Here is a 12987-nt window from a genome sequence, read left to right as displayed (position 1 = left end):
AATATTAGTGTCGAATCTATAATTTTCGGGGTCGCTGAGATGAATAATGACACTTGTGCCTCGCAATATGGGTATATATATATATATATATATATATATATATATATATATATATATATATATATATATATATATATATATATATATATATATAATTGAAAATGGCCGATATTAGTGCCGAATCCATAGTTTTCGGACTCGCTGTGATGAGTAGTGATACTTTCGATGCCGTTGAAATCCAAATTCAGCCACGCAACATTGGGGAGAAATATAAAAATGATGGAAAATGACCGATATCAGAGAGTGCTTTTGAAATAGTAAAAAGTAATTGACTAATGGAACACTTAAAAAAAAAAAATAACCCTGCGAAGCGGATAATTAACGATTGTTATTACTATAATATTTATTTCCTGTTCACTGTCAAACACAACGAACAATTAATGTTCAAAGAAAATTTAAAATTTATTTCTAAACGAAACTTCTACATTGGTCTTATTAAACATTGGTTAAATGGAATATAGTAATAGCTTGAGTTGAGTTGAATTTAGTTTAGCGTCCCTTTCAGCAGCGAGGCTATATGAGACCTGAATCTACTGATTAACGTGGAACCCGAACCACATGAGCTCTCGCCGGGAATCGAACCCGGGTCTCCCACGTCGAAGGCGCGTATGCTAACCGCTTAGCCACGAGGGAGCTCAATATAGTAATGGCGTATACTGTAATTCACAAAGTATAGTTTAATAATTACATATTTTCCATTTCGCTTGTGAAACTAAAAAGGCATAAAATAAGACAACAAAACACAGTACTTTATCTTTTTATAACAAGAATAAAAACAGATTCAGAATTGTAAGAAAAACGTTCCCTCTGAACTCTTGAAAATAATTCGAATTCAGATTTAAGCACAACCGCCGCTCTCATTTTGTTTGTTTCGCGAAGCGCCTCTTACTTCCCACTCCTCCGCCACTAGAACACGTGAAATAAAGAAGTTGAGTTATTTAAAAGGTTGGTATATCGAGTTATCAGAAGAAGCACTTACTTCCTGTCTCTAGTCTACATGTTTAGAACCACGACTACCCACGGCTAATCGTTTCAATCTCTTACATATAACTTAACAACGAAAGTTCTTTTTTTTCTTTCTTTCTTTCTTTTAATTTTCCTAACTCTCGAATTACAAGTATCCTTCCCGAATAAGTCTCGATTTGTCCAGACTTGTTTTCGTGTCTATTTATAAACGAACTTCTTTGTGCCATGGAGTTGTTAGGTATTTTATCCTGATATAATAAATATTACGAAGGAAGAGGCATTATACATTTACTTTTCTTTCTTCGAAAATATCAAATGACTAGTAGAAAAGAAGAACAGAAAGTTATGATCAGTTGAACCTAACTCGCTACCAAACTTAACAAACTGTATATTTTACCGATTGAGAAATTCTTCTTCTTACTTTGAAATCCTAGAAATAACTCGAATAATCAGTTTTCATAAGGGATTACAAAATTTACGTGGAAATTGAGGGAATTATATTAAATTTATGCATGAGACAAAAAAGCAATGAAAGTAATCACTTTATGATAACTAATTACGTGGAAAAAGAAAGTGAAGGCGTGTTGTGAGTCCACATTAGATAAACTGACAATAGAACATAAGGAGTCAGTGTTTCAAATTCACTGTCGTACTAACTAACGTAGAAAGTGTAGGATCCAATGCGGGAGAGAAAGATGCCGATTAATTCGAGCAAAATTCCATAATTCCCCAAAACATATCACTTCTTCAAGGCTCCACTGAAGCTAACTGATTGAAAAAAAAAATGAAATGAAATCTTTAAGTTTTACGTCCCACGCATATGCCGGCTGGGCTAAAGGAGACTCTGATGATGAGAAATGAATGAAATGGTGGAATAAAGAAAGTGAGAGGAAACGGAGAATCCCGAAAAAACGCATACGATGTTTGTTCACCACAAAGCTCACTTGGCGCAAGCTGGGATCGAACCAAGGACTTCATGCACCAGAGGTGAACACTCTACCACTTTCTTAAACTTCCTCACTTATTTTCTACTTTAACCACTTTTCAGGGCTACTAGACTCGACAGGAACACGAACACAGAAACATCGAGGGCAGTTAAAATTTAAACCTTGCTACTACAGAACGCCCGAGGCCGCTCGGCTACACCCACTGGCTAAACCACGGAGCCCCCGCGGCCCACTTACTTTATATATATATATATATATATATATATAGATAGATAGATAGATAGATAGATAGATAATACATCTACAAATTAAAAATATACTCCAAGTGTTGTTAACAGCGCGCGGCAATTTACAAAAGTGGTGGTCACAAGTATTATGTTCCAATGGACATGTGTAATAAAAAAGTTAAAAAAAATTGGTGTTCTTCTATAAATATAACTTTAAAATCTAAACCAAAATCAAATTTAAAACACAATCCATAAACAAAATAAAACAAAAAATAAATTCTATAACATTGTTGCCAAAATCAAATATATAAATAAATTTTTGAAATGAAAATATATTTTAAACCAATATAAAAACTAACAATTTAAAACAATCATCATCATTCAATCATAAATCATTCAATCATCTTCGCTCATCCTTCATCATTCAATAATTAAACTTCTCTAGACATCAAAACGCTAAGCTCAACAACGTGTTCTAACCAACAACTCTAAAAAACTATATAAACTATAAATGTACTTAATACTGAACTTATTATATGACTTAAATTATATTTTTTAAAAACACTTAATCAAATAAACACTAAAAAAAAAAAAAAAACTCAAAAACTATCTCCTTATAATATAAAGTCCATACCTCTATACTACACACATCCTATTATAATTCTACATAATATTATTTACACTATAACATTTATATAAATGTATAACAATATTAATTAAATATATTCTTTTACACATATTTTAATAAAATTAATAATATTTCAATTTTACAAATATTTCATAATCTCAAAAATTCATAACATTTTAAAATTATCTTATGGCTCCCCTAACAGATGAATAATTCCTTTCGTTATCTCTGAGTATTACAGAGTTTGCAATAGTGAACAGCTGAATGATACTGCTTTTACATAATAATAAGATAAACGATAAACAGGATTCATGTCAACGGTGTGGGAAGCGCTTACTCCTCTTATCTTATGCTTTTCTGCTATGTGCTTTTACTGCTTTACTATGTAATAGGCGTTTATACCCACGCACACGGTGTTTGTCCCCCACAAAGTGGACTTTGTGGTGGACAAACACCGTGTGCATGGGTTTTCTCGGGGTTCTCCCTTTTCCTCCCACTTTCTTCATTCCACCATTTCATTCATTACTCATCATCACCGTCTCCTTTAGCCTAACCGGCATAACCGTGGGACGTAAAACTCAAAGATTTCATTTCATTTTTTGATTTATTGTACACTTGATAACTGAGCAACGGTACTTTTTGCCTGGAGCACAACTTTACCAAAGAAGAAGGGTAAAAACAAAGCAATAAATTAAGAAATACTTACGAGATACAACAAAGTACGGCAATGAAACATAAGTAATTGTAAGACATATTAACATAAACATAACTTATTAAGAAAATAACGTTTTAAATAACTTTATCTTCCTCTGATCTGGAGAACCATCAACGGAATCTTAACCTTAATAACAATTCTCGAACGAGAGCCTTACTAGTGCAGGAATTTTGTTTAAAAAATAATAATCATACAAGCAAGGAACTTTGCGCAATTGTAGTACTTGACCTCCTAATCAACATACTGAAAGTTCCCTAAGATTAACCTTGAGCTTCGGCCGCCATATTGGAAAATGGCCGCCGATTCTTAGTTTTTCGCCGATAATTCCAAAATGAGCAGAGATAGCGTAAACTATAGAGAGAGATGATATGTAGAGAATTATAAAGCACGCATTTTGGAGCATATACATCTCTCTAGCTTTATTCATTTAGGAGATATGAGGATTTTTAAGTTATTAGAATTTTGTTATTTTGTACAGATAGTACGGTTTTTCAGGTAGAATTCGATCACTACAGATTGCATACTTACTCAAATTGTGCATTAAAAATAATTTCAATACTCTTACTCAAGAATAATAATAATAATAATAATAATAATAATAATAATAATAATAATAATAATAATAATAATAATAATAATAATAATGATTGGAACGCTGAACAATGGAAAAAGGCCCTCCGGACCGACGAATCTAAATTCCAACTTCTCGCCTTCCAATGCAAGAAGTTTGTGCATCATCGTCCCGTAGCCTACATCGATTTCATCCCAACCGTGTAATACCTACAACAAGGCACGAAAAAGATAGCGTCACTGTTTGGGGATGCTTTACAGACTACCACGTTAAATTAGTTCGAATTAATGGAATAATTGACAAAAACGTGTTGCACAATATTTAAATGAGGCATGGAATTCCATCAGGAACGTGGATTTGGGACAGTGAATTTGTACTACAACAGCATTTCATGCCAAACATTCTTTCACACAATGAGTATTTATCTGCAATGCAAAGAAGACACTTACATGAGCAACAAATGGAATAGTCGCCAGAGTCACCGGATTTGTTACCCATCGAGCTCTTGTAAGATACATTTGATAGGACAGTCCATAGATAAATGACAAGAAATACTGAAGATATTTTGAGCTACTAGAGCCGCATACTTTCAATACTCAATACTGAAGCGAAAGAACAAAGTTACTACTCTGTCTTTTAGGGTTGCGCACGAGACAAGTCGAGACAGAATTTTCCAGACAAAATTCGAGTCGAGACACAGCTCTTCCTATAGAGAAGAATACATTTTTCGAGTCATCACTTTTACAGCACATTTTCGAGGCGAGACAGCCTCAAATCTTGTCTCGTGCGCATCCCTACTGGCTTTAATGAATGCAGGAATAAGATGCGTGACAGTAATCAGAGGCGTACTCAGGGGTGGGTCCTGGGGGTCCGGACCCCCCCCCCCCGAAATCCCGACTTTTTTGTAAATGTACTCTACTTTTAGGGGCAATTTTAGTAATTTTTATATAATTTAGCCTCAAATTGTATTTGGACTCCTCCCGAAACACTTTAGACCCCTCCCGAAATAAATTCCTGTGTATGTCCCTGACAGTAATGTAGTTATTAATAGCCGAGAATTAATCCATATATAATTATCTGTGTCGTAAAAGGAACTGATCAGTTGAAATATTGCTTCCGATATGAGCTTTCCCCAAAACCACCATCATTATTTGATAACATCCCAATGAGAAAGGCTATGAAGTCATCTTTAGTTTCTTTTTTAAATGTGAAGAAAGCAACTTCAAAGTACTTACGAATGCTATTCATGTTTTAGATTGACATATTCTGCAGTTTGTTGTATCGCCCCAAGACCAGAACATACGGTGATATTTTTGACTGTTACATTTCATACATCAGTTTTAGGACATCAGTTTTAGTATTCAATGATCCATCGTCTACCAAAGAAACAATAGCCAAAGCTGGTGAAAGATTTCTGCTTCAACTCTATGGTGCCAAGAAAAGCCAGAGCCTTGATGAGTATCCTTATTATGGGTACGATTTTCTCATGGGTAAGGAAACATTAAGTTCCAGATTTGATCTCGTAGTGCTATCCCTAACAAGAGCAGCCGCAAAGCAACATCTTATTCGTATATATCATCAAGTGCAGGAATGGAAGGGAAATTCATTACAACTTATAAATTGCTGATGGATACAATTTATCAACAAGTTGTTGCCGGTTTGCTCAGACCTGGAACCTGCTTCTTGTGGGTTATTACACAATATCTTGTGGGTGTAAAGATAATTGTAAGAAAAATTGTGTTTGTTTTAACGCTGGGCTGCCTTGTTCGCCCATGTGGGGTTATTGCCTGAGTGTTTCGTGATAACTATCCAGATATTCCTACTTCGCAAGAAAGTGAGGATGAATTATATTTGATATTTAAATTAGATAGATATTTAAATTACATAGACTAAAGAACATACTTCAAATCATATTTTTAATAATAATTGTCAATATAAATTCTTGTATCCGAATCTATTTTAGTATCCTTATGTATAAAAATATAGTGCCCCATTTGAAAATAATATAAACACTACAGAAATATTAACTCGAAGTTAGAGGTTTGTTAAGTAAAATAAGCTATGCTCAATAGAGGTTTAAGTCTAGTACAAGTAATTACATTTACTGTAAGCTTTACTAATCGAAAGTTCTATTACTGTGTGATTTACAAGCCACTGATTGAAAGATATATAAACATATTATATACTAAAATCTACATTTTTATCCTCTTCATTTCAATGCACAATTTGAGTAAGTATGAAATCTGTAGTGATCGAATTCTACCTGAGAAACCGTACTATCTGCACAAAATAACAAAATTTCAATAACTTAAATCTTTATATCTCCTGAACGAATAAAACTAGAGATATGTGTTATACATCAAAATGCGTGTTTTGTAATTCTCTACATATCATCTCTTTTTATAGTTTACGCTATCTTTGCTCATTTTAGAATTATCGGCGAAAAACTAAAAATCGGTAGCCATTTTCCAATATGGCGGCCGAAGCTCAAGGTCAATCTTAGGGGACTTTCAGTATGTTGATTAGGAGGTGAAGCACTACAACTGTGCAAAGTTCCTTGCTTGTATGAATTATTTTACAAACCCCTAATTTTGACCTGAAATTACTGCGCTATACTTTAATCCTTAGATGTTCAGCTTATGAAGAAAAATGAGTTCATACAGTTCTCGTTAACAAATGATTAACAGAATTAGTTTCGTGCAAGCATTGCAATTTACACAAAAACGTTAAAATAGAGGCGTCAGAAAAGAGAAGTGAATAAAAATGATGAAGTAATCTCTGTAAAATAAAGAATATAGTTGCGAGTTATGTAGATATTAGGCACTAAGGGGAAAAGTAGAAAAAAAAATACATGGAGGTGTATTGGCTATTCAAAAAAGTTAGGTTGATGCTAAGCCGTCGGATGTGAAGAGGGTCTACGTAAAAAAAAATGTCAAGCGCAAATTTAAATTTTAGAATAGACGAGAATAATATAAACAAGTTGAGTTGATTTTGGGTTTAACGTGCCGTTCAGCAGCGAGGCTACATGAGACGTGAACCTACTGATTAACGTGGAATCCGAACTACATGAGCTCCGGCCGGTGAATCGAATCCGGGTCTTTCACGCTAAAGGCGCATACGCTAACCGCTTAAATATTATAAACGAGTTTTGCATTTTATCATATATATTTGTTCAAAATATTTGGGGAGCACACTGGTTCAATTGTAGAGCGCTTATTTCTCGTGCATAGGATCCCTGGTTCAATTCCCAGGCAAGTGTATTTGTAGTGGACAACATCGTGTCCGTGAGTTTTCTTCACGGACTCTTTGTTTCCTCCTACCAATTTAGTGTACACATCTTTGGCGTTAGAGATCCGGGTTCGATTCCCGGTTGAAGTTCATGCGGTTAAGATCCCACGTTAAGCTGTAGGTCCAGGTCTCATATAGCCTCGCTGCTCAAAGGGACATTAAATTGAAAATTAAATCATTCCATCACTTCTTCCATATTTATGCACTTTCCTTCATCAGTCGTCTCCCTTTCTCCCCCCTAAAGAGCATAATCGTGGAACAATTAAATTTTCATTTTTGGACAGTTCAGTTGGGAGTCTGAATTCAACAGTGTTTATACTAATGACGACAGGTAAGCACCGAAGATAAAACCCATGACTACGAATATGTACTAAACTATTCTTCTTGCGATACTATTAAATTTTATATATATATTCTCTTTTTCATTATATTTTATATTATTAAGGTGAATTTTCATGCAAGTATCCGTTGCGTTCTTTGCTTGCGATGTGACTGAAAAGTGTTTAAGTACGGTTCTACTTGTAACACAACTTTCTGTTGGCTACACATAGAAATCTTTGAGTTTTATGTCCAACGGTTATGCCGGTTAGGCTAAAGGAGACGGTGATGATGAGTAATGAATGAAATGGTGGAATGAAGAAAGTGGGAGGAAACGGGAGAACCGTCTTGTTTGTCCACGGTGTTTGCCAACCACCGCGGCCCCCACATAGAAATCGCAGGTAACGAACGCCAACAGACTCTTGCATGAAAATCCTCCCTTATAGTTAGCCACACTGTTATAGGTTAAGAGAATATGAATTAAGTGCACATTAGTGTCTTCATGACGCTCTTGAGGAAACTTAAGTCCGAAAACCAGAATATATGATCCTTAATCTGCAGCAAAATGACATTTATTCACAGTAGAGCAACATAATGGAAAGTTGAAATAACTGAATTGGGGTCTACTTAAGTAAGTGTGTTACTGGTAAAACTTAAATTGAATCTTTAAAGAGGAACATTGATGTGACTCACATTCGCAAATTTTCGGATTCATTGAAGTTAGGCTCGCATTCGCAATCGCATTCGTCTAAAGAGAAAGAAGAGAAACACTGCACAATGCTTTTCTTATGGATAATTGCATCTTTTACGCCGTTGATTTCTTTTTATTATTTCTCACTATCAGGTCGGTAGCCAGCCCAAAAAATGTAGGGGGGCCCGGTACAAGTTAGTGGGACCCAACCCAACGATATCATAGTTCATCACCATATTATAGCTCATTTGCAAACCTACCGTGAAAATTCAGGGGGTGCGGCCCACCCTAGACCCCCGTGGATACGGGCCTGCTCACTGTTACTTACCATATATTTTTGTCTCCTTCATAAATTAATCACTTATGCAATACTGTTTACTTTTGATATCACACATTTCACCTATAAATTTTGGAATTAGTAGAATGGTTGACATTCCTAACTTCACATAAAATGAACCTTCGAAGAGTTCCACAATAATGTCATTATAAAGAAGGCATCGTATATGGTAATAATGGTATCTATTGTGTGATTTCTTCACTATTAGCATATCTTAGCTGTATGCCGATTGCATAAATAAACTACTAAGGCTATGTAATCGCCTTTCGTTATGATATATTTTATTCGAATATTTTGCAAAACTCAGGACCGGGCCCACGTTATTCAATTGAAGAAAAAATGATTACGTGGGTCAAATCAGCTATAAGTCAAGTGGTAAAATATATAAATATATACAAATTGTGAAACATAAGTAAAACGTAACGCCTTGTATTTCGTTATTGGCTTATCTCACTGTTGTGTTCGAGCAACTTTGGGTTTTACGCCACTGATTACAATGATGAACCACTCCCTATATTCCTAATGTAAATCAGTGATGCTAGGTCCTCAAGTTAAAATTTCCCTCAGAAATGCTCAAAAATTCGTTTTTAAGATATTTCCCTACTTTTCATACACACACACACACACACACACACACACACACACACACACAGAGAGATAATATATATTTATAATAGCAAATCTATTGATTATTATCCTGTGTTCATATCCCCACAACAACGTGCTTTTGATTTTCAGTTATTACTTCTGTTAGCACTACCCTACACGTACCGCTCGAAGGAGATCTGATGATCTCGACAATTTTGAACATACCTTGCTCGCAGCTAATACTGCAGAATGGCGAATACATTTCATTAACAAAACATTTTGAACATTCTCTTAAAGTTTAGTGAAAAAAGATTTTTTGTTCCTACGATTACATTAGCTCCATCACTTTTAATGCCTAATATATTATTCAGAGGAATGTCTTTGGATCTTAGGCATTCTTTGAAGGCATTATATAAAGACTAATGAAGAAGAATTACGCGTAAAGATTCTAAAAGTTATTTTCTGACGCGTCCATTAAGTGGAGAAACGTATCTCATCCAAACACAGAGATATTTTTCAGTAGGGACTACATACGTCCGTACTCTTGTCGACAAGAATAGAGAATTTAATGTTTTTAAGAATTTGTACTGTTTCGTTTACTTCTACGTTGGCAACCACATTTTTCAATACATTTTTGCCAATAATAATAATAAAATAATAATAATAATAATAATAATAATAATAATAATAATAATAATAATAATAATAATAATAATAATAATAATAATAATAAGTTTGTGTGGGGGATTCTGGAAAGAATGCCACAGTCTTTCGCCATAATGCCGCAGTGCTTTTAGTAACATAACATTTGTTGAAAAGCTAAATTTCCCTACATTTTATCACATATTCGTAAAATCTCCCTTTATCTTCTTCAAAAATTCTTTGCTAAATCTCCCTACGCCGCGGTAAATTTATCTCAAACTAGCATCACTGATAATTCAAATCGTTCCCACAATGCAATAAAGGTGATTCAGCGACACTACCGGCTGTAGTTGTAACTAACTTCGTCTGCTACTGGCAGTTGCTAAGTGTAACATTGTCTAATTCTATCAGACTCACGCGTACTGAATTATTTGATTCGTTCTTGCCTTCAGTAGTTCGTGATAACCAACTCCCTTGAGTAGCGACGCTGCAGTCTCCACAGTTTCAGCAGGAAGGGCAGCTGAAACCTCTTTATACTATATCATTACTCTATGTGTTACGCTGTATCAGCCTTCGAAAAAGTTGCCAAACGTAACACAAAGCAAAGCTCGCAAAAAATAAATAAATAAATAAATAAATAAAATAAAAAATAAATAAATAAAACTACTCTGCATTTTTTCACAAATGAATACGCAAATTTTGCGTTGCATTGACGTAAATCGTTGCGGAATTAAGTCCAAGATCTCATTCCGTAAGGGTCTGCGTCAACGCATTACAAAATATGTGTTTTGGTTTGCAATAATTGATATATACTCCTTATGCAGAGTCGTTTTGACGTACGATTAGCGTCTTACTAAATGCCTGACTACTGGAGGAAATATACGTTGGTCGAACTCTTTAGTATGGCACTAATAACGTATCAAAACAAGTCTACATAAGGTCCATAGCATTTACAATTAGTTTATCCAGTTTTTGCGTTGCATTGTGGTCTGCAAAATTTTACAAAAACTGGAAGTCTCATTACATATGAGCAGTGGCGTGTTTACGATTTTGTTTCGGGAGGGGCTTTGCTAACTTTCCGGGGCACTTTGCCTGAAAATGTGAATTCTGTAAGATATTTCATATACTTTACTATAGTAAGTAAGATTTCGGGGGGGGGCTTAAGCCCGGAAGCCCCTCTCCTAAATACGCCACTGCATATGAGTTTTGTGGAACGCAACGCAAAACATGTGTTATATTTTTCAACTATTAGTGTGGTACTACTGATTATATAGGAGCACTACTGATACTGATTTCACCTTTTGCGTATGTATTGCGACGACTTATCAAGATATGAAAAGTGCCGTGGACATGGGAATGTTTCATTTTCGCTCTGCCAACATTGATGCATGCAGCATTCGAGAGATCGAAATCGTAGAATGAATTCTGCTGCGAATTTCGATTCGATGTATCTGTGTGTAATCATTCGTGAAGTGTTTGTTTATGTCACTCAACAACGATGAGACGAGTCAGATGATAAAACTGGATTGATCTTTTTGGATATTGTTTAAATTTGATTATAAAGTTCGCATAGTTGATGCTGATTATGTAGCTATATTATAAAGCTTTTCCTCCTCACCATGCATCATACAAATATTGGTGCAAAAGTGTGATATATGGAAGTATGATTTGTTTATAGGTGACATGTGTAAGTTTTTAACTGCGTATTACGCAATTGAATCACCTTTAGTTCTAAGGAGTGGGTGTGTCCTTCGGTGTTGATAATGGAAGAGGATAATTTTAGTTTCTAGATTGTGAAATGATGTTAATGTACCGGGCACTGTCAAGTTTCATTATCAGAAATATTTAATGTGAAAACTGGTAAACTACTAGTTCACTGAAGTGACTATAAGAGCTATGTTAAGAACTATATTACCGAAACATAGAGGTCAACGGTTTTCCAATAAGTATTTTCCGAGAAAAGCGAATTCTGAAGGAAAACCTTTGTTTCATTTGCTCGTCAGTTGTGTAGGTGAATTCAATTCTTGTTTTATAACGGTGTTACTTTTGAGATTATTGATTAAAGATTTTTAGTGATTGTGCATGGCTTTTTGTGTAATTAATGATCATAATTTCACTGTAACGTAGTAATAGTTAGTTCAGTTGTTTTCTCTTTCCAATATTTTATCGGGTTAAACTTCAGCAGATAGCTACACTGGATTAGACACACAAGATTTTATTCAGTTTATCTCGAAAAATACACTTGAAAATACCATATTGTACTTGTTTAGGGTATTTGGCTATATTACCGGACCACACGAAAATCAAAAAAGTACGAAAATGTACTAGACCTACATTTGGTTAATTACGTTAGGGTACGTTATATTAGGCTAGGTTAGATTCAGTGAAGTCAGTTACCGGCTTATGTACAGCCCGCTCCCCCCAGTTCTTTGTCACCGGAACTGGAAGAGTCACTACTACTACTACTACTGTTACCACTACTCCGACAACTACTACCACTTATATCAAGAACAGAACCCAACCAACCCCTGCGGAGCTTCTAACCCGTTCCTACTACTACTACTACTAGTATTGCTATTAACTACCATCACGACAACTTCTACTACTACTACTACTACTACCACTACTACTGTTACTACTACTACTACTACCGCTACTACTACTACCACTACTACTGTTACTACTATTACTACTACCGCTACTACTACTTATACTAAAGCCTCCTTACCACAAGATTTACATCTTAATCTTTATAACATGTGATTCCGATTCATTATGAACTAATATGAACCGTTAGAATCACTATGATTCGTTAAAAATCACTGGGGGGAGCGGGCTATACTCAATCCCAGTTACCTTCAAGACAAAGGCGTTTGAACTTTTGCAATTTGGAATAAAAGAAAAATATTATTTGCGTAAAAGTAAGATGTCGGGATGTATGACATAAAAACTACAGTGCAAAAAACACAAACCAACCTGTGGTAGGAAGCCACCAAAAGGCACGAATTC

The 12987-nt window shown here is 35.0% G+C and overlaps 1 protein-coding gene across 6 annotated transcripts in view; it reads left to right on the top strand.

Annotated features, from left to right (window-relative positions):
- Positions 1–12987, top strand: part of Ipk2 (Inositol phosphate kinase 2) — a 121682-nt gene that overhangs the window by 77472 nt on the left and 31223 nt on the right. Inside the window, exon 1 of one of the 6 annotated variants that reach the window (XM_081729486.1) lies at positions 11400–11639. The exons of 2 other annotated variants lie outside the window; for them this stretch is intronic. In XM_081729486.1, the coding sequence (XP_081585612.1) occupies positions 11634–11639 (6 nt within the window). In that variant the 5' untranslated portion in view covers positions 11400–11633. Of the gene's footprint in view, positions 1–11399; positions 11666–11766; positions 11990–12987 lie in introns of those variants that run through there. 3 more of the 6 variants (XM_081729487.1, XM_081729484.1, XM_081729488.1) reach the window with 3 other exon arrangements.

This window comes from Thermobia domestica, chromosome 10 (genome assembly GCF_964235325.1).
Source record: "Thermobia domestica chromosome 10, izTheDome1.hap1.1, whole genome shotgun sequence".
Taxonomy (NCBI): Eukaryota; Metazoa; Arthropoda; class Insecta; order Zygentoma; family Lepismatidae; genus Thermobia; species Thermobia domestica.
This window is presented reverse-complemented; position numbering and strand designations above follow the sequence as displayed.